General features: G+C 42.3%; 2 protein-coding genes across 3 annotated transcripts in view; one reads left to right on the top strand and one right to left on the bottom strand.

The window, feature by feature from the left end:
* Positions 1 to 1,586: 1,586 nt before the first annotated feature.
* On the bottom strand, positions 1,587 to 14,081 carry LOC115799171 (uncharacterized). Its single transcript, XM_030756192.1, has 6 exons — positions 13,944 to 14,081; positions 10,143 to 10,261; positions 9,882 to 10,041; positions 8,121 to 8,166; positions 6,530 to 7,495; positions 1,587 to 3,053 (listed from the first exon to the last, which is right to left on the bottom strand). The coding sequence occupies exons 1-6, from the start codon at positions 14,054 to 14,056 to the stop codon at positions 2,940 to 2,942; spliced, it is 1,518 nt and encodes a 505-aa protein (XP_030612052.1). The 5' UTR covers positions 14,057 to 14,081; the 3' UTR covers positions 1,587 to 2,939.
* Positions 14,082 to 15,808: 1,727 nt separating this feature from the next.
* The window catches only part of LOC115799990 (receptor activity-modifying protein 3), a 32,983-nt gene continuing 21,530 nt past the window's right edge, over positions 15,809 to 27,261 (top strand). Inside the window, exon 1 of one of the 2 annotated variants that reach the window (XM_030757302.1) lies at positions 15,809 to 16,216. In XM_030757302.1, coding sequence (XP_030613162.1) covers positions 16,165 to 16,216 — 52 coding nt within the window. In that variant the 5' untranslated portion in view covers positions 15,809 to 16,164. Of the gene's footprint in view, positions 16,217 to 22,204; positions 22,264 to 27,261 lie in introns of those variants that run through there. The other variant, XM_030757303.1, reaches the window with a different exon arrangement.

Here is a 27,261-nt window from a genome sequence, read left to right as displayed (position 1 = left end):
GCTGATATCGTGTAATAAAGTCAAAGTAAATGTATTTATAACTTATTAAGGTTACTTACCTTACAACATAATTTCATAAGAACAAATGTGACAATATTACTGTAACAGAAACGGTTTCCAAAGCAGTTCATCTAGTTTGTTAACCTCTGATGAATAGCTGCACCTGCAATAACAAACCATTCTCCTCTGTGGGCTGTTTGATGCCACCATGACTGCGTCCAATGCTGGCGCTTAACATTACAAGAAAAAATAATGTTTGTTTATTGTCAGGTGCAAGCTGATACTGCTCTCACGCGCAATCTGCAGCTTTCACACTAAACAGCCTGCAGCTATTCGATGTAATGAGATGCTCACAGTGACTCAAACCTTCATTCTTCTAATGCAGAGTTGAAGAATTCAGTAATTATTTTCACGCAGGCCAACATCAGTGTTTTAATGCTGGAGTTGTAGGTTTATTATACCTTCATAATGGTGGTGACGTGGTAAGCTCTGTGGTCTCAAATGCACATTTTCTCTCTGTGCCGGCGTGGGTTTCCTCTGGGTGCTCTGACTTCCTTCCACAGTCCAAAACATGCATATTAGGTTAACTGGTGATCCTAAATGAGTTGTAGGTGGGGATGTGAGGTAGATAAAGTGCATAGAATAGTGTGCTTTTACGGACTGGTTTGGTTTGTAGTGGTCTGTAATACTAAAAAGTAAAAAAAACAAAAAAAAAAAACACTCCATTTTATGGAACGTCTAAAAAAAAGAAAACACTGATTGCTGTAGATATTGACCCTAGTTGTACTTCATACACTCCTAAGATGCAACAGCCTACTGCAACACTGATTCAAACTTTACTAGATTACAAAATACAAGCCACAAGCAGCATAACTCTCATATCTGTCTCTTTATCAGCGAGCTCCAGGCCTGACTTTGGTCTGGGTGAAGCTATTGTCTGGAAAATGTGTTTCACCTTTGCCACGTGATCCCTTCCACACTTTCCCCTTTTATGACATAACAGAAAACCAGATTCAAGTGCTCTGGAGACTATGACACACGATATGAGGCAGTCATGCCCTTCCCCAGTGATGTCATGGCTAATAATACAAAGCAGATTGTAGCATCGTAGTGTGAGAATCTCACCGTGAAAAATTCGGCATACATGGGAGAGGAAATCTAGCAGACAAGTACACTGCCAACAGCCACTAATGGATGTTTTATCCAACCATCAACACACAGTGTGTTGACAACAAAAGGAAACACCCGCTTGAATAATGTGAGATCGTTGAACAGCCCCACCTAGAGCAGACATTGTTTTAAAGCGCTGTGATTCACTTGATCACTGAAGATCAAACTTCACACTGGAATGCAGAACAAAACCTTTTGTTGTGCCAATTATCAGCATACCTTTTCACTTAAGGCATGTAAACACTGCAATGGGAAACACTAATGACTCAAAGATAAATTATGCTGATTAAGGTTGGATAATCTCACATAAGGGAACAACAAGAGCGTAACCAAGTTGAACAGAAATCCCCGAAACATGAGCTCTTTTTAGAAATATTACATTTATTTATAAAATAGATATATTAAGAATTTCTCACTGTGCAAATAAGAGCAGGCACTGGATAGAGCACTTTATAAGGGTTGAAAACAAAATGTTAAATCATATCAAGTTCATATTTCATCCCTAAGTACAAAAATCATTTGAAAGCAACACTCTGCCTGTTTAAAAAAATTGGCTAAGAAAATATCAGCTTTACGATTAGAACATTTACCAAAATGCAGTTCTTTTTTTTTTGTAAACCTAGCAGAACACAGATGATGAAATATCATGACAGCACGTTTATCCACATTACCTCAGTACTTATTGCTACCTAACAGGATGAAATGCAAACCTAAAGATAAGACTTGTGCCAAAAGCCTAACCTTACAAAGTATTTTCCTTTAAAACTACTACACAGATATAGTATACACCTCACTGATGCCATGCGACACAAACTTGAAATGGATATTTGTTATCCATGAATTACAGATCTGCAGTCAAATATATACAGTACTTGTACTTAAACTTATGCTGAAAATCCATGCTCACTCATACAGTATACGATTTTACCCTGACCACAACCACCACTTCTGAAAAGCAAATCATGCAGGCTCGTCTCTGTCCTGACTGACTTCAGGTCTCAACAGAGTCAACAAAAGCAGGAGAAAAGCAGATGAAAGATTACAGCCCCTCCTCTTTCTCATGGATGTTTCAGAAACTCGTGTTTTTAAAGCACTAGTTCTGCTTTTACAATTCTGTCTCCTTTTCTCCATCGTTATCTGTTTCTAAGTAATATTCGTCATCAGTTGTTGTGTCTGAGTTGCTGTCTGAAGACTCATCAAAGGTGCTAAGGCTGGATACGTAACCTCTGGAGGGCAAATGCCCCCTGGATGACTGGCTGTCTGCTGGCTGTAGTGCTCCTGATGAGCTGGGAAAGGTAGGAGAGGAAAGGCTGGGAGGTCTGGACATGCGTCTGGACACTGGTGACAGGGGAGGTGTTGGAGGAGGAGTCGGAGGACCCTCTGTATCCCATGCAAACTGACAATTGTTCATGTTCGGGCTCCGAAGGTGAGCGGGCTTCGAAGCTGTGGTATTTACAAGTTGAGAAGGGTCTCCAGAGCTCCAGTTCGCCAAGCACCTGGTCAGCGATCGAGGCAGAGATCTCGATCGCATTTGACCAGGATCGCCTGGAAAATATGACATTCGACCATCGTTAGCAGCCTGGCGATCAAATGCTGTGCTCCAATCAGGTTTGACACACCACTGATCCAAGTCTCTGCTATTACCTCCACAAGACAAAGTAGACTGAGAGAGGTCACCCACGCTCATGAATCTGGATCCAGTGGAAATACGTCCAGGTCCAGAGGGTCGACTGGAGAGAACAGAACTCACAGAAAAGGACTTCCCAGGCTCAATCCCATATTTTAAGTCCGCATATGAGGATGCCAAGTTTTCCTTGTCGAGTCCTGGGCTTGCACATGGAGGACCCGTGGATGCCCGGCTTCTTCTTGAAACTCCCAAGCTGATTCCTTCTCCTTGTTCGCATGGAGACGAGGATTCTTTGCGGCGGTGCAACTTCGGGCTGTAGAAGACGCTGTCATCTGTTGTATCAGATGAGGAAAATGGGGAGAGAGGTGAGAGAGAGGAGAAGGGAGAGAACGGGCTCCTGGGGCTGGGTGTGGACCTCCTGAATGAAGCTGGATTTCTACTGGGACTCGGATCTCTAGAAGAGAGGTGCTGGTTTGTTGCTTTATAATCTATCTCGTCTTGGTCAAGGTTAAACTGGTCAATTGTTGGACTGTGGACTGTCAGATAAACTGGGACTTTCTTTTCAGACATTTTTTCTGCACAAGCATTTTGTATGTCTTGGTCAGTCGCTTGAGGTGATTTTTCTGACCAGCTGAAGTGCTGATTTCCAGCGTTTGTGTTTCCAGCAGCTGAGGACGGTATGAGAATGTATCTATTCTGTGTCCACCTATTTGAACCCTCGTTTTCCTTATTGTCGTTCAGCACCATGACTTTCTCTGGCACCGTTTCCTCTGGAGGTCTCCTACTCTCGACAGTGACATCACTGACAGTGCTCACATCGCTCGATCCACTAACAGAAGGTGCTTGGGAGGCTGACCGTCTTGTGCTGAATTTTTGTTTCAGTTTGCTAAAGACTTGGTCCACTTTGTTGTTACTCTTGGCCCTGTCTGACTCTGACCTTGACAAACTGGAGTTTGGTGTACTGACACTTTTCTTCAGTGCAAATCGGCTTCTTTTTGTGTTTTGCTCATTATTAACATCCATGGAGAAAAATCTGCTTTTCCCCATTAAAGTCTCCTTCATGCTTCTGCTGGAGTCTTCTTTATCCTGGGACTGACTCTCTGCTGAGCTGCTGCTACTGGAGCTCTGACCTGAATGACAACATGGTTCACCTGCTGCTCCCTTATGAGACTGTTGACTTAACTTGGTCTCCACAGAAACCGGCATGTTTGTGGTATGTTGTAAAGGGTTAGGTGTGGTGGCTATTGTAGCTGTAGATTTATCTCCTTTGGATTGAATGGTGTAAACCAGTGTCTCAGTTACATATGTTGCTGAAGAGCTGTCTGCTTTATCACCTTGCAGGGAAGGAGGTCTGATCTGAACTCTGTTGTCAACAAGTAAAAGCTTTCGATCTTGGCTTGTATCCCTGCTGTGATTATTGCTTGCTTGATCAGTTTCTGAAATCCCAATCTTTGGACTTTCTTGTTTGGCAGGTTTCTTTTGGAGGGGTAAGGACAGGGAAAAGGACGGTCGGGTAGGTGACATAGGAGGTTTGGATGCAGATAAGGTCTTGACTGAAACTGGGTCAGTATTTGCAGAAAGATGTGGGGTGTAATTTGACTGGGAGGGCTGTGAGAAGAGGGGCGATCTGGGTGTTCTCGTCTTTGTCTCTCCCTGTGCCATCCTTGCCGACATGAGTGTGGAGTAAGGAGGAGAGCTATAACGAACCTTATAACCACTTGAAAAGTCAGGAGGGAGGGAGAGAGGAGCAGAGGAACGAAACTGAACCGTACCAGATTCCACTGATAGTGTCCTTTCCTGCCTGGGTGTGGTCAAGTCCTGTCTTCCCGGGTTAAAGATCATGGCATCACCAGCTCTTTGCTTGTTTCTCTCAAACTCCCTGAATGTTAAATCAGCAGAGTCAGATGATAAGGATCTATACTTTCCTGCTTTCCCCACCTCTACGCTGGAAGTCTTGGGGTTAGGGGAGGAAAGAGGAGATGAACTTGTTGAACTGTTTGATCTTAGAAAGGAGAAGATGGATGGAGCATTTCGGAGGTACCTGGATGCAGCTTGGACTTGTGATGACTCTGGCTTCTTCAAAGCGATGGGCTCTGATTGTTGCAGATCCACTGAGTCATCCCATGTCACTCTTCTCACTTTCTTTTTCTCTACCCCAGGGCCAAGTTTATTTGACTCTCTCTTTGGGCTGCTGGAAAATTTCCCCTCTTCCTTAGGGCTTGATGTTTCTGAGCTGGGGCTGGTAATAACTGGGGTTGGAGGAGGGGTCAGGAGAGAGGAGACAGTGGCAGAGGTGGGAGAAGATGAAATGGCAAAAGTGACAGCAGGAGTAAGAAGGGAAGAACTTGAGGCAGTGGTGGCTACAGGGTGGCTGCCAGTGATAGAGGAAGAGGAGTTGGAAGCGGTGGCTATAGAGCTGTAGTCTCTTTTGGAGACAGAACTGGCTGTGGAAATCAGGCTGGACACAGTTTTAGGGTGGAAAGGTTTAGGAACGGAAGCATAGCGTCTTTCAAATCCAAGAGGTGTGGCCAAGGAATTGCTGGTAAAATTTGTTTTCTGGGATGAAGAGCCAGTACAGGTTGTGTATGATGAGGTATCAATACTGGTCTGAGAAGAAACTGAATGAGAATGGTAGGAAAATCCACTTTTCATTTTTGATTTTTGGGGACCGGGGGCATTTTGAGATGTATGAGCGTTACTGCTGAGAGTGCTGGTGAAATCAAGAGAAAGAGATGTGCTGGTAAACCTTTGTGAGTCCATGCTGTGAGGAGATATGGGGGTGTTGTTGGATTTGGGTGGACAATAATTATTTTTGTATTTGCTGCTGCTCTCTGTGGGTGGATCTGAACTCCAGGGATTTTGCATAGTAGGTGGTACCTCAGACATGTTTGCTGAACTATCACTTACATCATATTTGCTGGGATCTTTAGGTTGACTCAGTGTTGTTTGTGCCGTAGCTCTGCTAATTTTAGAACTAGACAAAATATCTGACACACTGTGTGGCTTTTGGTATTCTCTGTTGTTTAAATTTGAGCCACACTGCTGTTTGACAGCTCTGTGCAAATCATGGTCAAGTGAATTCCCGGTATTTCTTTGTTTGGGATGTTGAGTTCCTCCCTGTGTCCTCATAAAGAGGTTATTATTACCTGCACAAACTAACTTTGTGTTATTGTTGTCTCGGTTATTGTTGACTGGACTACTCGCTCGTTTGTTATCAGGCTGACTTGGAGAGGTCACGTCACTATTATTGTTGGAGGGTGGAACTAAGGTTGTGTTTGGCGTGTCTTTGCTGTTGGTTGTGTCTTTCAGGGTGAGATGGGAATTGCCTTCCTGGGTAACTTGCTTCCACCAGGAAGTCTGTTTCAGGGTGGTCCTTTTAGGAAAGGAATGGGTTTTCACTTGGGCAGAGGAGTCGTACGGGGACTGTCTGGGCAAGGAGACTGAGGTCTCTGAGAATAGGCTTGTACTTCTATCTGAATCCCAGCAGTTCTGTTGACTTTCTGCTGGTCCTTTACCTAGAAATGATTGGGAAGATGTGAGACTGGACTGAATCCTGTTTATTTTCTGACATTGTTGGGAAAAGGGTTTGCCTTCTACATCTTTGTTTGCCAGTGAAGATGAAAAGAAGAACCTGTCAGATATGTTCTGCTCTCTCAGACTGGAGGATGATGGGGAGAGGACGGGGCCAGTTTCACTTGTCCTATAAGAAAGAGATGACGGAGAGAGGAGCTGCTTCGGCCTCTCTTGCTCATTATTATTGAGAAAGCTCTGAGAGAGGGGTGTGGTGAATAATTTCTCATTCTGATCACTTGGAAAACCGCTCAGAGTGGAAGGATTTACCTCAGACAAGGCAGAGGTTGCATTCAAGTTCTTGCCATTGCTGCATCTCCTTAAAGACAGAAGTACATTGCTGGTTGTTGGTGTTGAGCTTGAAGATGAGTGCCCACCTTGTTGAGAGACAGAGGACGCATTGATAGCCAAAGGGCTTAAAGGACCTCTGTCTATTTTTCTGTTGCCCATCCTTCCAGAATTTACGTCCAAGGAGACCGTTTTAGTCATTTCCCTTTTAGATTCAAAGTCCAAGCTCAAAGGATCACTTTTAGTTGACCAGCCCACCGTGTTCCTCCTGAGATCCGAAAATGGAACCCTCAGTTGGTTTGCTGGTCCATCTGTCAACACCCTCTCCACACCACGTTGGCTCTGAGACTGCTGAAAACCACGGTTTGCTGCAACACTTGTCCCATCCTGCGTGTTTCCCTGGGCTTCTGAGTTACCAGTTCCATCAAACCTTTTGGAACGTCGCAGTCGGCCACTCCAGTGAGGAGCAAGAACTGTAACCACGCTGGAAGACAACATGGCTCCAGAGGGGTTGTCAGCTACTTCCTGAAGATCAGCCTGGTTTGCAGGCTTTGTAAGGTCCTTTATGTTTTCCTTTAACTCAACTCGAGTTAGAGATCCAGTGCCAGTCCTTGGTTGGGAGCCACATAAAAGTATGTGCAAGCCATTATGCTTATGTGTTCCAGAGTCACTATTTGAACAAGCTCGAGTTCTGCTCAAGTCCCTGGTAATTTCCAGTTCATTGCAATCAGCTGTGATGACCTCGTCTTCTTGCTTGGTTCTAAATGGTATTGCCTCTGACAATGGATAGATGCTGGGCGCCTCTATAAAGGTTTCTGGTGTTGATGTTCTTCCATTAACCTGTTAAAATAAAAATATAAAATAATAAGTTCTAAAAAAAACAACTCCGATGATATTCCATAATAGATATTTGTATTATAAATGCATCTGCTTAGCTGTATCATTAAAACCCAATGATTTTCATATTCACATTCAACTTGAGCTTATCACATCATACCAATGCAAATTCTGTGAACAGCAATGTAAAAAGCTTTCTCGCTCTTACAGCCAGTAAAGCCACGGCGGCTTTTTCTCAGAATTCCAAATTGCTTTCACTGATGCCAGCGCTTCTCTAAAGCGTCTGTTCCCATGCTGCAGTTATTTAAGAGATTCGCTGCTTGACAAACAGGTTATTTTGAAAGACCTGAGAAATTAGCAGACACACACACACACACACACACACACACACAAAGGAACAAACACACACCCTGTCTCTTATAACTGTTAAAATAACAATTAATCTTCCATGTTTTCAACACGGTGCCACTCATCCTTACTTTACGTGCTTTTCAAATAACTGAAAAAACTTTAAACTTCTAACCTGTATGCTTGATTAGATTGTGAATATTCTGGATCATGTGGGAGTAAAGTATCAGCTTTTACACTGAAAGCGTAATGTGCTTGACTCTACCAGACTGGTGTTTACCTGAAAACTGCTGCCCTTGGTCTCAACCTGCTGTGGTTCATTCAATCTGGTGATACAAAGAGAGGACACTATATTAGATTTTGGAGGCACAGTGCAGCTGTGAGATTCCTTTGAAAAAGAAAACCGAGAAACTGTCACAAATTTCTGATGTAATGCACTCTGCGTTGCTGCTGTGCGACCTTTAAGATGACAAAATTTGTTGCATGATACACAATTGAAGGAATGTTTGTTGTTTTCAGTGAACGTTGAATAAACAAGTAAAATGAAATAAATAGATGCTGGGAAATCAGTTGCTGGGATAAAGAAACAAAAAAAAAGGAAACTAATAAAGTTTCTCAGCATTAAACACTCACAAGTGCTACAAGTGTCCTTTCTGCAGTCAGACGGTGTATGTGTGTTCCGGTGGTTTGTGTGAAACATTAGAGGGATTAAATCCAAAACTTGCTACGGCAATGCCGATCAACGGGAACGCCCGCATTCCTCACCTCTGCCACCCTCTCTAAACAGCTTTCTCACTGGCACATGTAAATTAAAGTCACACCTCCTAACCAATCACGCAAACACTTACAAGACATTTTTTTTATTCACTATGGAACACACTGTACACGTACAGTTCACACACAAGTTGTCTATATAAGGCCATGTTGGCCTGACACGAGTGCAGGTGGCTAGCACACAGTGTAGGGGTGTGGACTTGATTGAACCATTACAGCCTGTTTGATCTGAAACCTCTGACAAGCTTATCATATTCTCATAAATACCTCCGACATAATGTCACAAGCAGCTATTATGCAATTTTAGATTATACCTAAAGAAAAGGTAAATATTTCCCCAAGGCAAAAACCAAAGCAACAAGTCTCACATAAAGTAGCTTCCAATCTCTTGCATGGCTGACTTGAGGACGTTTCTCTGTGTAAGGAATGAAACCACAGGTAGATGATTAAATACGACATGACACATTAACTCTGAGAATGTAAATTCAGACTTCCTCACAAGGCGGTAAGAGCTTCATATCTTCTCTTCTACCTTCTACCGGATTCCAGAGCATAAAATATTTTAAAACAAGGAACACAATGCATGCATGCTATTCAGACATAAGCTAACACACGGGGAGGGCTTTATTAAGTGCACTTCCACATTTATGCAAACACTGGTACCTTCCAGATTGTGTGCCACAGACTGAAGTATGAGCTCAGTTACTGTTTGACAGAACGTTGTAAACCACGTGATTTAAGTGACCGAACAACGATTAGCGGCAGGCGTTCCTCTTCCAGACCGCAGAAACTGTTTGTGGGATGTTGGTTTACCACTTATGAGGAGACAGACTCGGAGCAAATGTCCCACTGCTAGGAAAATTTAAGGAAGCTCAGTTCAGCAGTGATACACCTCAAAAGATGCAAGTGGTCAAATCCCTGGGTTCCCGGATATGTCTCAGTTATTTCAAACTGATATGAAGGCCTAGAATGAGCCCAGGCCATCGAGCCAAGTGTTTTTCAGGGGAATCTGACTTGCTCATCATTGCAGATCGGTGCTATTCTACATATTTGTATGTGGCTAAATGCGATAAACAGTTCGTGTGTGCTATTCAGTTGACAAACATGTCATACAGACAGATGGACAGTAATGTGACGATGACATGCTGTCCTGAATACCAGAGCAGAACAGACTGTTGACTGAGCTATAGCTCCAGAAACAAAATATCTTCATGAGTCTCTAATCAAGGCCAGTCTCTGGGTGAAATGTATCTATTTCCTCGCTTACCTGTGTAAAGCCTTCTTGTGTTTTAGCTCTGGTCTGTCGGGGCTGGAGAGTCTGAGGGAGAAGCAGGAGGTGAAGCTGGGCTTTGGGATCGGGACATCTGCATCACCATATAAAGAAGAAGCTTTTTCCTTTCTTAGCTCGTCCGCTCCCAATATTAGTGCTGCAAAACATTCAGAATTCAGTGATTATGACATGGTTTTAGCAGGAAACAGGCAGAAGAGATACTTTTTTTTTTTAACAGATATATCTTGTGTGTTTTACCCTGGTGTGTTTCCTTCTGTGTGATGGCTGATTGGTCAGAGCACTGCCCAGCTGGACTTTTGTCATCATGGTGTTTCTCCTGCTCGAATCTTTCACCAAATATTTCATCCTGTGGTTCTCTAAAAAAAAAAAAAAAAATTTTATGTGTTCAGTTTTGCTTTTCTCCGTGTAAAATGAAGAACAAAAGCAGGTTTACATTTTGAAATAGTTTCATCACTGGAAGCACAGAGCTGTGATTACGGCGAGGAGAGGGTTTGCAGTGAAGACAGCTTTGATCGCTGTGTTTCACAGAAAGATAAAGATAACCAAGAGCTTTTGTCAACTTGCTCCATCAGTGGTTTCATCTTTATCCAACAGCTTCGTGGTGACTGCAACTTTGAACAGTATCGTGATGACCAAGTCTTATCTAGTTATTATCAGAAATTATATCAGAAAATAGTGAGATGTTTTCTTTACATTTTGCAAAAAAGAGCGTCAGGTTTTTGTTTGTTTTTTCCCGTCTGCTGTAATCTACTTTCTGCAGTAAAAAATCAAACTCAGAACTGAAGGAATTTCAGGCAGCCGTGCTTCCTTCATTCTATCACTCCAGCAGTGCTGGACCGATAAGCACTGGTTATGCAACTATTCTGCACATCTCACTCCACACTTTCTCTTACAACCAAGGGTACAGAGCTAACACACTCACCCACTCACTCACTAAAACATGCATATGCACATTTACTGCCGCAACCCAGCGCTGAACCCACGCCGGCGCGCCAAATCACGATGATGACACCAGAACAAAGATGAGGCAGTAACTGACACAGAAATGCATGTGTCGCTGCAACCTTTGTTCGGTAAACACAGCTAATTAAATGCAACAATTATCTCTTACAGTACATTCTGGGATCACTCTCTCTCTTTTTATTTTGTTCAGCAGTTTGCAAGTGTATGGAAATTGCTGGTTAGGAGTCTTTACATAACCTGTATTGTTTTGTGTGATCACATGTGAAGCCCTTTTTTTAACATGGCACATACAGAGCTGTAGCTCTCACTACCCACCTTGCCTTTAGGGGCGACTCATTGGCCTCATTAGAGTGCTGAGAGGCTGTTATAAAAGCCTGCCATGACATGACATGAGAGAGAAGCGGAGAGAAAAGAGAAGCAGGAGGCAGGGGAGGAGATCATTGTGCTCTTCAACAGCAGTTCAGTGCCAAGGACAACACACCTTCAGTGAGCCCTGACTTTCCTGGAGGCAGCTGCTGAACTCTTACCACATCGCATCTGTATTAGTGTTTATCAGTCTGTACCGAGCCACGTTTGATAGCTCTGTGATGACTGGCCACCAGGAGGAGATCTTTTTTGGACAGTATATTTTTAGTTAGCTGCTTTATTTCTTTTTTCTCAGAATACCTTTCTTTATCATTACCTACACCTCTACCTCCAGGATTATGTGAACTTGTGTTCAATTTGCCCACCTGAGATCAAAGGTACAGTGTGAAGTCTGCAATCACAGAAACTGCTGAAATTATCATGAAATCGACTGAATGCTGCGGTGCTTCCAGACATTACCTCCCTCCATTAACTCTCTGAGGTCTAAGACATCATGAACCCTATAGAGAAAGGCAAAACAATCTGATCTTTGGAAATATTTTTAACGAGTGTCATTTAATATGATTATATTCTTTGTTCCCTGATTGCCAAGATTTAGGAAAACAATTTAATAAAAACAAAAATGAGATCATGTGATTGCCTAGTTATGGTTAGTTAAGGTTAGGGTTGACGTTGTCATTGATGACAACTTAGACCTCAGAGGGTTAAATCTTCACTGTTCCCTTTTAATAGATGGGATTGCTGCCATTCAGTTCCTCAGTACTAAGGCAGTTATTTCCACTGGTTAATTTAGAATCCGTTTTGGCCGATATCGGCCACCAGAATATCAGGGAATAAGATATTCACTGATGCCTGTGGCAGATATTTATCTGTTGTGTCATATTAATTTTGTGGTGGCTCCTCTGTGTGCTGCACATCCGGGCCTGTGTTGCGGTTGTAGCAGTTTAAGCAGAGATGCCCAAACCTCCACCTCTCTGGCCACCTCCACTAGTTCTTCTACGGGGACACTGAAGCGTTCCCGAGCCGGCTGAGAGATGTAATCTCTCCCGTGTGTTCTGGGTCTGTAAGGCATCCCTACTCAGGTATCTGAACCACCTTAACTAATGCTTCAGCCAAAAAACAGCAACACAAACAAAATTAAATGACTGGAAAAATGAGCACTACTGGTATCATGTTGTCCTATAAAAAAAAAACACTGTTACTGCCCAAGACTTTCACTCTTCATGCGTTTCCACGTTACTGTCTTTGAAAAAGTAAAAAAAAAAAAAATGCATGAAATAATAAATCTATAACCTCACGTCTAAGCATTAGCCTCTGACCTCCCGCTAATATAACAATCAACCTGCAACCTTCAGTGACTGCTGCAGACACGCAACATTCGTGCTGTGAATTGTGGCTCCGTTTGTTTTGATGGCTTTGCAAGCTGATGAGTAATACAATTGTAATCTATGAGAGGCTCTTTGGGCTGCAGCATTATGCGCAGTGAGTCTCATAAAAACTATGTTGGTGTATTCTTCACTTTAGGTCAGCTTTGCTGTGGGTGTGTGTCCATATCTGCCAACTAACACTTACATAACCGCAAGGATCCAAGTGTGGGTGTGAGCTCAGCACTCACAATTACATGTAACGTTCCAACTCCTGCAAATGATTTACACCCTAAACTTCTATTTAAGAGTCACCCAAAGACAACTTAATAACTCTTGCAATGACTGCATGAAAATGTGGCCAAAACAAAGTGAGGCTTGTTCTTTTGCTGCCACACCTCCTGCGACTGTCAGATTTCCAGTGGTGTTGTGTATTTTCCGGTCTATAGGTAGGAATACAGCAGATAGGTTTAGGAGGAATTAGCAGGAGGATGTGGCGATAAACAGAGGCAGAGCTCTGGACATGCACAGGCAGCAGTTTTAAGTCTGTCTTAGAGAAAACTGCGGGCCTGGGTGTGCATGTTTGAGCTCGCCTGTTGATACACAGACGCCGAACTGCACAAAAGCACAACACTGATGATGACACAGAATGCGGTTTAGTTTAGTTAATGACACAGGCACGCACCCACGCAAGATATAAAAGGCAGCAGAGCGCGATAACGCAGTAATTTCATGGATGCATTCAGTCAAAGCAAAAAGCATAAAGCCTATGCTCAAAAGCTGCTTTGGTTACATTCTGCACTCAGCCTCTAGAAACGTACTTGAGCCCAGACGCGTCACATTTCATGAGTAAGAAAAAGTCACCAACCAAACCCTCTCCAAAACTCCGACGCCCAGCAGCAAAGGTTTATATAATCGTTAGATCAGTATGACATCGTCATATAACACACTAATTAGTAATGTTACTTTTCTTCAAAAGTTACACCGCCTCTTTATTATGTTTAATACGGTGGGCACGAAACAGCAGTAAACCACGTATAAACGTGAAATGACTGAAATACATCAGTGCCGAATTTACTAAAAAATAAAGTCGCAAGTCGTGAGAAGGTTTCATTTGACTGCGAGGTGTGTGTGTGTTTCCAGAGCACCGCTGCTTTCTTAAACGTGGAGATTTTTAAACGCGGTTTGGCGCGGAGGCTTCTCTCCCTTCACGAGAACCTCTCACGGCGCAATTAAAAGGCAAAATGAGGCGCATACAGCGGGCAGGACCAGTTAAAAAGCACGATAACTACAAGATGAACACAAAGTGATTAGTAACGCTGACTTTAAGGAGGTTTTCACCTACCTTGCAGTTGTAGCTTGCGTTGTTGCTGCTGCTTCTGCTGTCCCGTACAGAGGCGTAGCTGTCTCTCCTCCTACAACTCTGAGTTCCAACTCTCCTGCGTCACTTGTTGACATCCTATTTTAACCGGTTCCGTAAGCCTTCAGTATTCAGCCTGGCTTTGGAGTACATCTTAAAAATGTGGTGTGGAATTTACCCCAAATTCACGGGCTAGAGTCACTCAGTGGTGGTCAAAGGTCAACGTTTCCCGTGACAGACAGGTGAGCGGCGGGACTCCAGGCACAAATGAGCCCACGCCACCAGGCCTGCTTATCTAGAAACGTCACCCACCCATATCACTTCCTTCTCCGGCCACTTCGAGACAGGTTTACTATCAATGCTTTCTGGCAGAAGGCCCTAAAGATAAACTTAAGGCCTTACAAAACCAGCATGGTGTGCAGTCACCCCATGCCCACCCTCTGAACGCACCTGCAGACCCCATCCTGTGTGGTAATGAGATGCATTTTCAGGCTCCTAACTGCCCACCTGAGGTCAGTTTTGATACAAAAGAAAACAGGCACACACACATATAGGGAAGATTTATTTATTAAAGTTAACATACAAACTTTTATGTGCAGGTTCAGAAAACAGGCCACACAAAATGAAGTCAGTTCACATAGTGTGCGTTCAAAGGGTAAATAAACTCCACAAAGATGTTTTAATTTCTTCAGAAGCCCCTATTCCAGGGAAGTGTTCTGGGTTATTTGTTCTGCCACCTGACAATGGTTTTTGCTTTCTTTTTCCTCTAAATGATTTCATGTGTGGCTTTTCTGGTTTTTTTTTTTTTGATTTATTGTTCTTCCCTTCAAGCTCCACCACCTGCCAAAAGTTGCCTATGCATGGATAACAGCACCATCTTCCTGTTCTTGCACACTATTGTTGCGACATTTTTTGCCCGCACGAGAAAGAAATGCAGGTATGTTAGTAAAAGGATCAAAGCGAAAATGATAATTATACTGGTGTCAAGCAAGGAAGAAAACCAAAATCAAAATATTAAAATAAGAAGCAATGGGCTTGGTTAAAAAAAGATGACTAACGTCAGCTTCAGCATAATTTAACAAGCAAAGCAAAGTTGATGATAGACGTTAACAGTTAAGTACAGAGCAATGATAATATTTTCTACCCCAAATTCAATCAATAAGCTGGTTGACCTGCTTTGTGGGTGGAAAAATTGTGGGTGGGGGTGGGGGGGGCTGGCAAGAGGGATTGCCATCATTCAAAAGCCTTTAAATCCAACAACAAACAGGACTTGTTTAATTTGCATTTAAATGCACTCAGCTGTTGCATAATCTGAATGTTACACAAGGCTTTAATCATTTTCTGTACTTAATCCAGGCTGACTGATTTAGGGTGCAATGCGAAAAGAAACCACACGAGGTCAGTATTGCTTCATAGAAAAAAAAGTTTGTGTCTCCGTGACTTGGAGTACGATCTAGATCGTTACACTGTAATTAAAACTTATCTATATATTATTACCTATATATTACCTATATATTATTACCTATATATTACCTATATGTTATTTTATTGCAGCATGATTTGAAATGATTGCACATGACAGCGCTTTAAATCTGAATTACACGCGCATGTGTTCAAATATAGAATCGACCTCTTATAGGAGGGAGAGAGACAGAGGCGGTGGGGGGTGACCTATTTTTTATTTGTTCTTGATGAATCCTTATTATGTCATTTACACATCAACTATAATTACCCGTCTCACTTTTAAATGTCTCCAACCGCCTGCTGAGAATTAATTGGTAAACACTGTATGATCCAGTGTGACTGCCCCCCCCCCCCCCCTCCCCTCGCCCTCCTCTCCCCCTGCGCTCCCTCCCCCTCCCGAGGATGCAGGACGGGTTTACGGTCCTGAGCTCTGACTCCTGACGCACAGAGAAGCGGTCGCGATCATCACGAGGACAGTCAAGAAACGCGCCCTGGAATCCGATTTCTTTCTTTCTTTCTTTTTGTTTGTTTATTTTTTTTCTTTTTCTGGTAACCCCCACACACTCCCCCACCTCCCAAGAAAAAAAACAAAACAAAAAAACCCTGCTTCACTCTCCGCTCTGACAGCAAGACCGAACTCGCGCTTTTTGGGATAATTTCAATTATGGATCGCTTCAAATGTACATTTCCACGGAGCTGCAGCTGAGCTTTCCTTCAAGTGTGACTGGAATCTCCCAGCGTGATGGATATAAATGAGTTCGCAGTGCTGAAACTTTTTGCTATCGGGGTTTTGAGTGAGTATTTGATCGACTATTTTTTTAAATAATCACTGAAATCGCCTCATTAGCCTGTCTGAGCTATAATAGAAAGAAACTGCTTCACAAAAATATCTCTTGCAATTAGTGTTGTTTTAGCAGTTTTCCCTCTGTATTCAAATATCTGCGCTACAACAGCATGTAAATCTGTTATTCCGTGCTATTCTAAAGCTGCACATGTACATCTGCAAATGCATGCCCCCTGCTTCGGTCTGTTATATTATGCGCCCCTCTTCACTCCCCGGGATGCCAGGCTGCAGAGTGCACGCAATCATGTTCTCTAGGAAGTGTCAGGAACATCTATCATATCTCATAAGGCATGCGCTGAAAGGAGAATATGCGGTGTCTTATTATGGCATCATGCCCCAGTGGACAGACCTACCTGACCTACATCGGAGCCAGTGGGACTTTGTGGATGCTGGTGCTACAAGGATGAAGTCATGTATCAAATCACGTTTTCATGTGCTGCCAGATGTGGTGTTCTGATTGATGGGCTGGGTCTCTCTGTATTGACCTACTGTTGTTACTCTAAGCCCTCATAACAGCCAATAAACATAGAAGTAGCAGAATCGGGAAAATGTAAGCCACACAATGACTCAGTGATGAAGAGGAGTTCAGTGCAGAGGCTCTTTCCAGGATCTGCTTAAGTAAGGCTGCAGGCTGTTAAAGAGCAGTTGTTGAGCTGATATATTGTCTTGGCACCCATCTTGGCACTCATTGAAAATACCCAGCTTCCTCCCATGTGGACACATGAGCGAGATGATTTAGGATTTTAATTTTAAGGACTTCAAACTTAGGTTCTTTTCTAGTAGCTGCCTCTGTACACCTGAGGTGGATAAATGACAAAAGCATGAGTCTAGCATACGTCAGGAAGTTTTTTTTTTTTTTATGCCATTTTGATAAGATAAGCTTGCTGTAGACTGGAGGATGTGGCCTATGTCTTGCCAAGACCTTCAGCCCACAGTCCCCTGGACCTCTGCCATGTAACAGCTGTCAGTGCTGTATGGCCAAGTAGAACTTAGATGGATATTTTCTGACATGACTCTCCTTCCAAAATTCTCAGTCTGTTGCAAATGAAAAGCCAAAGAACAATAAATAAATTATGCATGCACCCAGATTGCATAGATGGCAAAATAACTGCAGATGCTTCTACCACAGCAGTCAAAAGTTAAATTCCCATGATGTAAAGACAAACAGCGGCGGTTTCCTGTGACAGCGTTTGTCTACACCGAAAGATTTTCCCATCAAGCTCTCCATTGGGAAGCGAAGCCAGATGCGGTGCGTTCAAAGAAAACCTAAACACAACACAGTGAATCACCACGACCCGCCTCTTTTAATGGAAGTCCGGCGTGTTGGATGCAGCATAAACTAGAGGAGAAGGTCCCCATCTGTGCTGCAGCGAGAGAGTGATTCCCCCTGACTGTGAAGCATCTGCTAAGCCCAATAAACAGTTATTCATACACTCTCACAGCGAGGGAAAACGCCTCGGGGCTCCTCTGTTCCAAAAAAGAAACAATGCTGTGAAAATATGTTTTAAAGCCCCTTTGAAATGCTGTTCATGGACCTGCTGGGACAGTTCAGTGTGGAGCTCTTTTTAATGCGTGAGTTTGGTGTATTTCTCCCGCATGGATGTTACAGTACTATATATAGTGATTTTTATCACCCAGACAAGGCAGAAATTCTTAAGAATCAATAGGAGCCATTTGTTAAATGCTGAAGCTAAAGTTGTATACATATATGTTTGTTTTAGGATTTTCTCACCGTTTTATGGCAGGAAACCAACAAAATCTTCATTCTAAAGAATAACCAGATTGTTACAGACTCCTTCAGCACTTCCTCACACCATCTTTAAACATTTGGCCAGTGCAAAGCTGATGTGACACAGCAAATAAATGCTGCTTCCACCAGCCAGTGTCACCAATAGTGCTGGTGGTCAACAGAGCCAGAATCAGCTTAGACCAGTGTTTGGCTGAGAGGCTGGTTTGATCCCTGATGTGAATAAAAAATGGTCTTATTGTCAACATATTCCACAAAACCCATAAATCATCTGCTGGATTGAGTTTATTTTAATAATTTTAGAAAACCACATATGTCCAAATCTGAAAAAGCGCTTCACCGTTGGTTAACACCGATGGCGTGAGAAAGCCTGCAGTTTAACATGTAAATGATGAGCAGATTCGCTGACACTGTTACAGCTGCGCTTCAGCTGTAATGCAACAGCAGTGAAAGTGTGTTAAAAGTGTTATTAATCTTTCAGATGACTGTTAAAGTTTCATGAATGACAAAGGGCTTGAACTTTGTCTCCCTGCTCATCCTGCTCATGTGAAAGTCTAATGCCGAGGTCTTCCTGAGTCCGAGCTGCCGTGCAGTGTTTTTCTCACCAGGCGCCATATGGCTGGCAGATTGTACAGATGGTTTCTGCTTTATAGAAGGACCCATTAAGTCATGTCTGTCTCTCAGGTTTGTCACTCAAAAAACATTTAGGTGTTTTAATTACATGTGTATTTTGTTTTTATCCATTTGGATTACATCATTTTGACATAAACAATGTGAAAGAGTGAACACGACGCGCATTAGTCACTGAACGATAAATGCCGCAGCCCCACGACAAACTGTATGAGTAAGAAACAACGCTTAATGCAGATGAAGAAAAGATCTTCATGCTCGTCAAGGCACAAAAAGCCCCTGCAGCTCTAATAATGTGAGGATGCAGCAAATCCACAGCTCATTAGCTAATATTTACAGCAGCCATCATTGCTGCATGTTTCAGAGCTAGACAGCAAGAGGGCAGAGTTACCTGGGAGAGGACAGAGGGAAGGCTTTCAGTCTGATTTCGAACCGCAGAACAGGTTCTAATGAGGTTTTATTGACAGAGGACAAAATGTTTTTAGCCGCCCAGACAATAAGTAAAAATACATACAAGAAAAAAAAAATGTCTAGCAGGCCAAATGTAATGTGTTGGAGCTGTTTGTTTTGATTTCTTCACCACAGAACTGGTTTTGCAGCAGCTGTGAGAAGGGATCATTCACAAAGCCTGCAAGATCTGCGATACTGATGATATTACGGAGTGGTGAACCGTGCCAGAGTTGAATTGGCAGGAAGACATTGGAAAAGGAAGAGACAGTGTAAAAATGATTAAGGGGGAGGGGGCGGTGATAAGGATAGGGTGAAGTACTGCTTGTTTTTTTTTTTCAAAAGGAAAAGTACCAATTGGACCTTGTCTTAGAGTAGTTTTGTTCTATTTGTAATAATTTTGCGTTTTTCCCATTAAGCTATTGTGCATTTTGGTGGATATATGAAAAAAATACCATTAAAAGTGTGAAAGTAATCGAAGTTGGTTTTAGGTCTTGTGGAGAGAAGTGAAAGAAGTCTGATGAAATCCTTCAAGTGCTGCCACTTGAGTCAGCATCAGCTTGAAAATACCCCCTCCCCCAGTCTGCGGTTGTGGACCTAAAGAGAAGGAACCTTACCAGGCCTCTTCACCTCGCGCCTCATTTCTACTCGAAGCAAATTGAGAATAAATTATCTCCTGCTTGCGTAACACAAGCCCCGGTGGCTGAGTTGCAGTGGGAGCAATGTATCTGCCAGGTTTTGACACGGAAGAAGCTTGTGAAATAAAAATGATGATTTCAGGTTCTGCTCGATATATTTTAAAACCCCCTTTTTCTAACCTTTCCATAGAGTCTTGTAGTGTGACCCGAGTGCACAGCTGGGTTGGTGGAGGGAGTTTTCCTTGTAGTCCTGAGAAGTTTATTAATATTAATAATGATGGCGAAGGGTTGTGCTTTTAATGTTCAGGCCTGCTCAACGTCTACACGGTCCCTTAAAGGGCTTTCAGACAGGATGTGACAACGGTGCCGCTGCCCTCTGAAACCCGTTATTTCCAGTGGCTCCACGTGCAGTGATGAATAGCTGATTGGCCAATGGAAACAAGACACACAAAGTGAAGGAAAAGCTCACACTTAATGCCCAATTTTCTTTAATGTGACACAAATTTGTATCAATAGACTGTATATAAATGATGGAAGTGACAACTGCAGTGATTTCTCCGATTCTGAAGCTACAAGTTCAGCAATTTGGATGTTACATCTTTCATTTAATGGTGTTTAAACCCATGGCTTCACTTATTTGGTGCTGTCACCAAATGTTAACATGCTTCTTCTTTTCGCTCTATTTCTAAATCTACCAAATGCAGGCAGGTGTTCAGGCTTTAGAGAAGTAATTTAACTGCTTGGTTTTCTTCGGTAAAGCAATGCACATTTGAAAATATAATGAATAATTATTCACAGCAGTCAGTTTTATCATTCCTGTGTTTTCAGCACCGGCAGTCCACTGCATTAATATTAATTCATAATCCATAGTTGGTTATTATAAGCTAAGTGGCCAGCTGTATTTGCATGAGTCAGATTTTGATTCTGCTAACTTTTAATTTAACACTTCGGCAGAAGGACTCCACCACTCATGCCATCGCTCCCTGAGGTACTGGGCACTAAGAAAGATGATCATTAAAGGTCACGGATTCATTAATGCCCTCAGAACACTCCAGTCTGTGCCGAGTCTCTGACTAAGCCTCGCAATTTAAATTTGTGACAGAGTGGCTCTGGGTTTTGCATGACATTTGCCTGTGTTTTCCCATATGTGCCTCTTCTGCTGTCTTTTCTCTTTCACCCTCCTGTCTCTCAGACAGGCAGATGAGCAGCACTGACAGAGGATTCTGGTGGTCCTGGTCAACCAACTGACATCTAAACTCCTTTTATACTGCTGTAGGGAAGTAGGCTAAATGTTAGTCTGCTTTTAATCGTGTTTGACTGGATGCTGACGTACCTCACCGCTATGTCACTGCATTTTCTAAATAACAAGGACTGATGGAGGAATTTAATGTAAAGGGTTGTGTATGTATGTCCGTGTATACATGAATTCCTCATATCAGACCTCTGTTTATTTGCCCAGCTGTACATCCATCACACCCCTGATGAAATTTTGGCGACAGCCAACGTGGTAATGCAGTCCACTGCTGTGCTCTGGCTTCGTACTGCAAAGACGGTGCCTAGGGGCTCTAATTAATGGCCAAGACAAGTTGACATGTTTACCGCGGGTCTCTGCTGTGTGTGTTTGTGTGTGTGGGTGTGGTGGCAGTCAGTTAGTGATGAGTTTACTGCTGCAATGTTTCAACAAGTTTGGACAGTTGAGGAAAAGTGCAACTTTTTCCCATTCAGACTGAAGGGGAAAGGAAACTGGAGTAAAACGGTCAGTTAGATTGTAGCACGAGCGCCTGTTGACATCTCATCACAGTGCCAGAGATCTTGCCACTGAGCCATGTTTGACTTTTATCTGAGAGGAAAAGGTGCCTCTTTTTCAATGGAGAGGCAGAATTCACAGTCCTGTTTTGTTCTGTGTATCTACGCAACTGTTTGCCTTCTCTGTGCCATTTGATGTTTGTTTTAAACCTCACACTGATGTCTCCTGATGCTGTGTAAATCCAGAAAGCTGGTTTTGCCTTTTTTTCCAAAAAAAACCCCAAAACAAACAAAAAGATGTCACAAAGCAGCTTCAGGCCGTTTGTAGCTTTGTAGTTTTGAAATTTAACACTTGTATGAGGTTGTAGTGTGAGGAAAAACAGATGGAAGTCTGAATTCTGCTGCCTTTCTAGTGCTGTTTTTACAGTTAATGGTCTTTCTGAAGAAGAGCAGTTGTGCTGATTCTGCTTATTTGCTGTTTTTTTAATCATCATGTCTATTCTCCTGTCAGCATCCATCTATCACCAACAGCTTGCAGTAATGATCTGTACAAACGCACAGCACTTAATGCTCATATGATTTTATTTAAATGCAAAAGCAAAACAACAACAAAAACAGCATTGAAAGCAGATACATTACATAAATTTCCAGGTGCATATTTTTAAAGCTTATTTATATGTTTCCTTATGCTAGGCCCTGGTGCAGCCACTCTCTGAACCAAGATGTTTGAGCTCCTCTTCCTTTAATTCCGATTGGCCGCCGCTTGCAAACAGAAGGTTTGAACAGTAGGTGGGTGGAGCTTCTCTGCACCTGAGATTATCATAAAGATCAAATAAGAGGAAAAACTGTAAGAAAGTGGAAGTGTTTGGAGCAAAGGAATTATTGTACATACACTGACCTCACTATTTGAAACTTTGTTTCATGTGAGCATCCACAATCGTAACAGTGTATGTCAAAAAATAAGGAAGAGCACAATGGGTCCACTTTAATGTAAGTGCTTCATTTAGATGCTCCACCGCAGACAAAATGTCGAGCACTCGGCGCTCCCACAAGCAGTCCATGAGAGCTCATAGACAGATTGCCCCCATAGGGGTCCGTTTTCTGCTGATGCCTGGCTGTAATTTTCCTCTCCACGTGGTAAATGGACTGCATTTATATAGAGCCGTTATCCCAAAAGCCCGTCACGGTGCCTCACATTCACCCATGACATGCTGCTCCACCACCTCAGCTGCTGGCGCCCTACATTTATACAAACAGTGTAATGGGCAGGGTAAAAAGAGCATTTATCTCCGGAAAATCCCCTGTCATGGTTTCTCTCTTCTCCACCACTGGCATTTTATTTCTGTCTGTCTCCGTCCTGGCCATCCAGTAGTCCCCCTCTTCTCCTCCTCATCTTCCTGCTTTTGTTTGCCAAGTACAGAGTTCCTCTGTGTCTTGCACATCTGTGTCATTCTCCAGTCTTGTCTTCCTCTCCCTCCTCCTTGACCCTCAGATCCCCTCAGAGGGAAGACTCCAGTCTGACAGAAACAGCCTGGACACTTCTTCTCAAGGCTAGACAGCGTTGTGTTAGCAGAAAAATAGCTTGTGTTAGACCAATTATTTATAACTTATCTAAACAGTCATACTTAAGGCTGGCAGGATTCTGGCATGTTTTCTCACTCACGTAGCATTGGCCAGTGATGGCTTGAAGTGGTGTGAATTGCAGGTCAGTTTTGGAAAGTTACAAAAATGATAGAACATATATAGATGGGATTTTCCACAGCTATCCATCCATCAGTTAGGGTAAAGCAGTTCAGATGACCCATTAGGAGAAAGGAAAATCTTCCAGGGTTTAAGTGTAGAAGTAGCTGAAACTAAGACTCATTTAAAAATCTGATACTCCAAGATATTGGCCAATATATTTTTTCCTTTCAGATACATTAAACATAAACAGATTTCTTCAATATTTATCATTTACACTAACAACCAGGAAGTTCCTGAGTGCCCTCTGGTGGACAAATGTGTTGCTGTTGCATAATTATTCTTTTCTTTGCTTTTTAAATGTGTAATTATTGGTGGTTATAAATACCAATACCAGTAGATCAGCAAATAGTAAATATTGGAGGATAAAAACATCCAAATCTGTCAGGCTCTAGAAGCATTACTTTCTCATCTTTGCTCCTGTTTATTTTTAGCAATGAGAAACCAGTTTGGCATCCGGAAATAGACTGTGCCAACGTTAGAAAATCACCTCCCTCAAAATTTACCTCTTTGCGCCTTTTCAAACTCCCAAATGGCTTTTTCTCCTGATGTCTCTATTGTTTAGTCACCTTCACAGAGTCCCTGAATTAATTTCTGTTTGCCTCACCTGGCACTTCAGCTGGTAGGTGAATAATAATCACTCAGCAGTCCGTCACTCTGGCTGTGCCTCACTGTGAATCCCTCAGGCTTATGCCAATGGAGGCTGAGTGGGAATAGAAACTGATCACGATTTTTTTTTTTTTTTTTCAATTTCACTTTTCTCATCTCAATCTAAAATGATTTCCTTTGTCTGTGAGAGAAATAGCTTTCCAAAGCAAGCTGAATCCATAAAAAAGTCGCATTTATTTGTCTGCCAGGTGCATCTCTCTTGGGAGTGAGGGCATTGTCAGATCTGCAATAAACATCTGAAGCTTTTCATCAATGCTGAGGCTCCTGCAATTGCAGCAGCAGAAGCAGCAGCAGCTGGCTGCTATGGTCGACTGCAGAGAAATCCAGATTTATTTTTCTTTAGCAGCAACCCTCCTGTCACTGGCAGATGCCACATCAGGCTTTAAATGGTATCTTCAGATATGGCAACTAATAGTTGATGGATGTGAGTTCATAATTACAAACAAGTTGCTACAGAGTGAGAATCACTATTGCTGAAGTTACGGACAACAGTGATCTTCTACTCATCTGCTGATTTTCCCAGCTGAGTAAAGAATTTATGCTGGCAACCTCTCAGTTCCTTTTAAGCAAACATGTACATGCAATGTATAATGGTTATAGCTCAAAAGAATCATGCAGTATATTGCCAAAAGTATTCACTCGTCTGCCTTCTCATGCATACAAACTTGAATGACATCCCATTCTTAATTAATAGGGTTTAATGGGATGTCAGCCCACCCTTTGACACTATAACAGCTTTAACTCTACTGGGAAGTCTTTCCACAAGGTTTAGGAGTGTTTATGGGAATTTTTGATCACTCTCCCAGAAGTGCATTTGTGAGTTCAGACACTGATGTTGGATGAGAAGGCCTGGCTCACAGTCTTCGGTCTAATTCATCCCAAAGGTGTTCTATCAGGTTGAGGTCAGGACTCTGTGCAGACCAGTCAAGTTCTTCCACACCAAACTCGCTCATCCACGTCTTTATGGTCCAGCTTTGTGCTCTGGTGTGCAGCCATGTTGGAACAGGAAGGGGCCATCCCCAGACTGTTCCCACAAAGGTGGGAGCATCAAATTGTTGCACAGGTGGCATCCTATCACAGTACCGATCTGGAATTCATTGAGCTCCTGAGAGGGACCCATTCTTTCACTAATGTCTGTAGAAGCAGTCTGTATGCCTAGGTGCTTGGTTTATACACCTGTGGCCATGGAAGTGATTGAAACACCTGAATTCAATGATTTGGATGGGTGAGTGAATACATTTGGCTCAGACTGAATATAGTGTCATATTGATAGATCAACAGTGAATTATCACTGTCAGCTCCATGGATCCATAGCCAGCAGTTAACTAAATCCACATTAATTGTGAATACACAAATGGCTTTTAACAATAAAAACTCCTTGGTTAAACATTTTGATCCAAAATCAGAAGAGTTTTTTCATGTGTGACTATTTTTTCTTTTCTTTTCTTAATGTTGGATTGTTCTAAATATCAGCAAGTCAGGCTCAACTTTTAGTATGAAGGTCAGTCCAGAACACAATCTGTGAAATGTAGCTTTAAACCTGTGAGAAGAAAATGCATTTAGGAGGTTAACAATGGAATATTGAAAACACTGCACTGTATAAAAAATGAGTGACAAAAAAAAAAACAAACAAAAAAAAACCTTGGCACAGAATTTAATCAGCACTTTCACTTGAAAAAAACAAAAAAAAACAAAGCTAGTTCGGGGCCCACAAACACACAGTGTGTGCCATAAAAGCTTATCATTGTACTACTAGTTTCTCAAACTGAGCACACACTGAACAAAATCAATATAAGCAGTTCATCCCCAGTATCACACAATGAAGGTCCAAATGAATCTTATCAAGGCAGTTTTTTGGCCGTCTTTTGGCGTTTTTGCAGTGTAGCGTCACGTGACCCAGACAGGTCATCGTTTCTACCACAACAACATCCTCCCGTTGTCTTTTTTGTTGGCTCAGTACCCCACAGTTACCACTACACTTCAGCCGCCTGCTAGGAGGTCACGCAGCTGATAGCAAGAATGACCGACAGCGTGTCTGCTTGTGTGTCACAGTCATTACTGCTGGAAGGCCAAATGAAAAAAGCTTGTGAAACCAGTGTTGATGAATCACAAATTCTGAATTCTGCTGTGAGAATGTAGTTTCAGCATAAATTTCATGAAGAAGACGTAATTCTGGCGCATCAGCTTTAGCACCAGAAATAAGATCAGAGTCAAAAAGTGCTACCAGTGTGTGGGGGAAGTTTGCTGGAAACTGAAGGGAAACTACCGGCGTGTTGGCATCCTTTTGAGTCAAAGAGAAAATAAACTAAATCAGGAAAGAGGAGTGGAGATAAGTAACAACATCCTCTTGGCAGAAACACTTGTGCTAACACTGCATTTGAGGCTACTAATCATCTCAGTCTGTTTGTTCCCCAAGTTTTGTTTAACTAAAGGAAGAATCCGAAGGTCTCAAAATTCATTTAACAATAACTGGAGCAAATGTTACATGAGGATTTTTTTTTTTTTTACAGAAAGCCCTGATACATCTATTTGCTCACTGCTTGTCAACCTCTCAGCTCCGTTTCTGACTTTCACTTGCCATAGTTTATAAGCTTTCTATTTAAGTGAAGGAAAAGCTCCCTCCTCATCTCCTCCTCAGCTGTCTCTCTCAGTGACCTCGCCATGATATCCTCAGTCATTGTTTGAGGAGCTGTGAATTCTCTTGGATCTGAGCGCAAAAATAATAACAAACAGGAAAGAAGCAGTTCCTAAAAGCAGGTGCTTTTAATTTTGGACAATCCTGTTAAATACTGGTCAGGTGAAAGTTTTATTTTGTGTGTTATAAAATGAACTACTTCAGTTTTTTAACATGGTCAAATGTGTGTCTATATTGATTATGATATTAAGACTCTTCTGCCCTTAAAATGATAAAAAAAAAAAATCCAGTAACTTCTTGCTTCCTGCTGGCTTGCATAGAAGTCATTGCAAACTAAACAGACATTTTTCTTCTGAGGGTTATGTGCTCATTGATCTAGCTTGCATCAGTTGTTTTTCCTGCAGCTGGTGAACACAGGGGGGCGGCATGCCTTGAAAAGCCAAGAAGTCAGTGATTTTCAAAGTCTCTTCAAAGAGCAGAGAGGGCGCAAACACCATTCAGTCATGCATACAAAATGGTGTTTGCAGATAAGAATAAACCTCAAAATTATTCAGACTTGCAGATTTTGCTTGGTTCACCTCATATGCCCTGTTTTTTTCATAAACACTAAAGGGGTCTTGACTGTGTTTTACAGCACTCAGCACCAGAAGCAGCTCTTAAACTGAATGACTTAATGCTGTGAGTTTGGTTGTGAATTTGTTTAAATCTTTTGCTGCATTGGTTTAAAGTAGGGAAGTTGTAAA

This window comes from Archocentrus centrarchus, chromosome 20 (genome assembly GCF_007364275.1).
Source record: "Archocentrus centrarchus isolate MPI-CPG fArcCen1 chromosome 20, fArcCen1, whole genome shotgun sequence".
NCBI classification, from domain to species: domain Eukaryota; kingdom Metazoa; phylum Chordata; class Actinopteri; order Cichliformes; family Cichlidae; genus Archocentrus; species Archocentrus centrarchus.
This window is presented reverse-complemented; position numbering and strand designations above follow the sequence as displayed.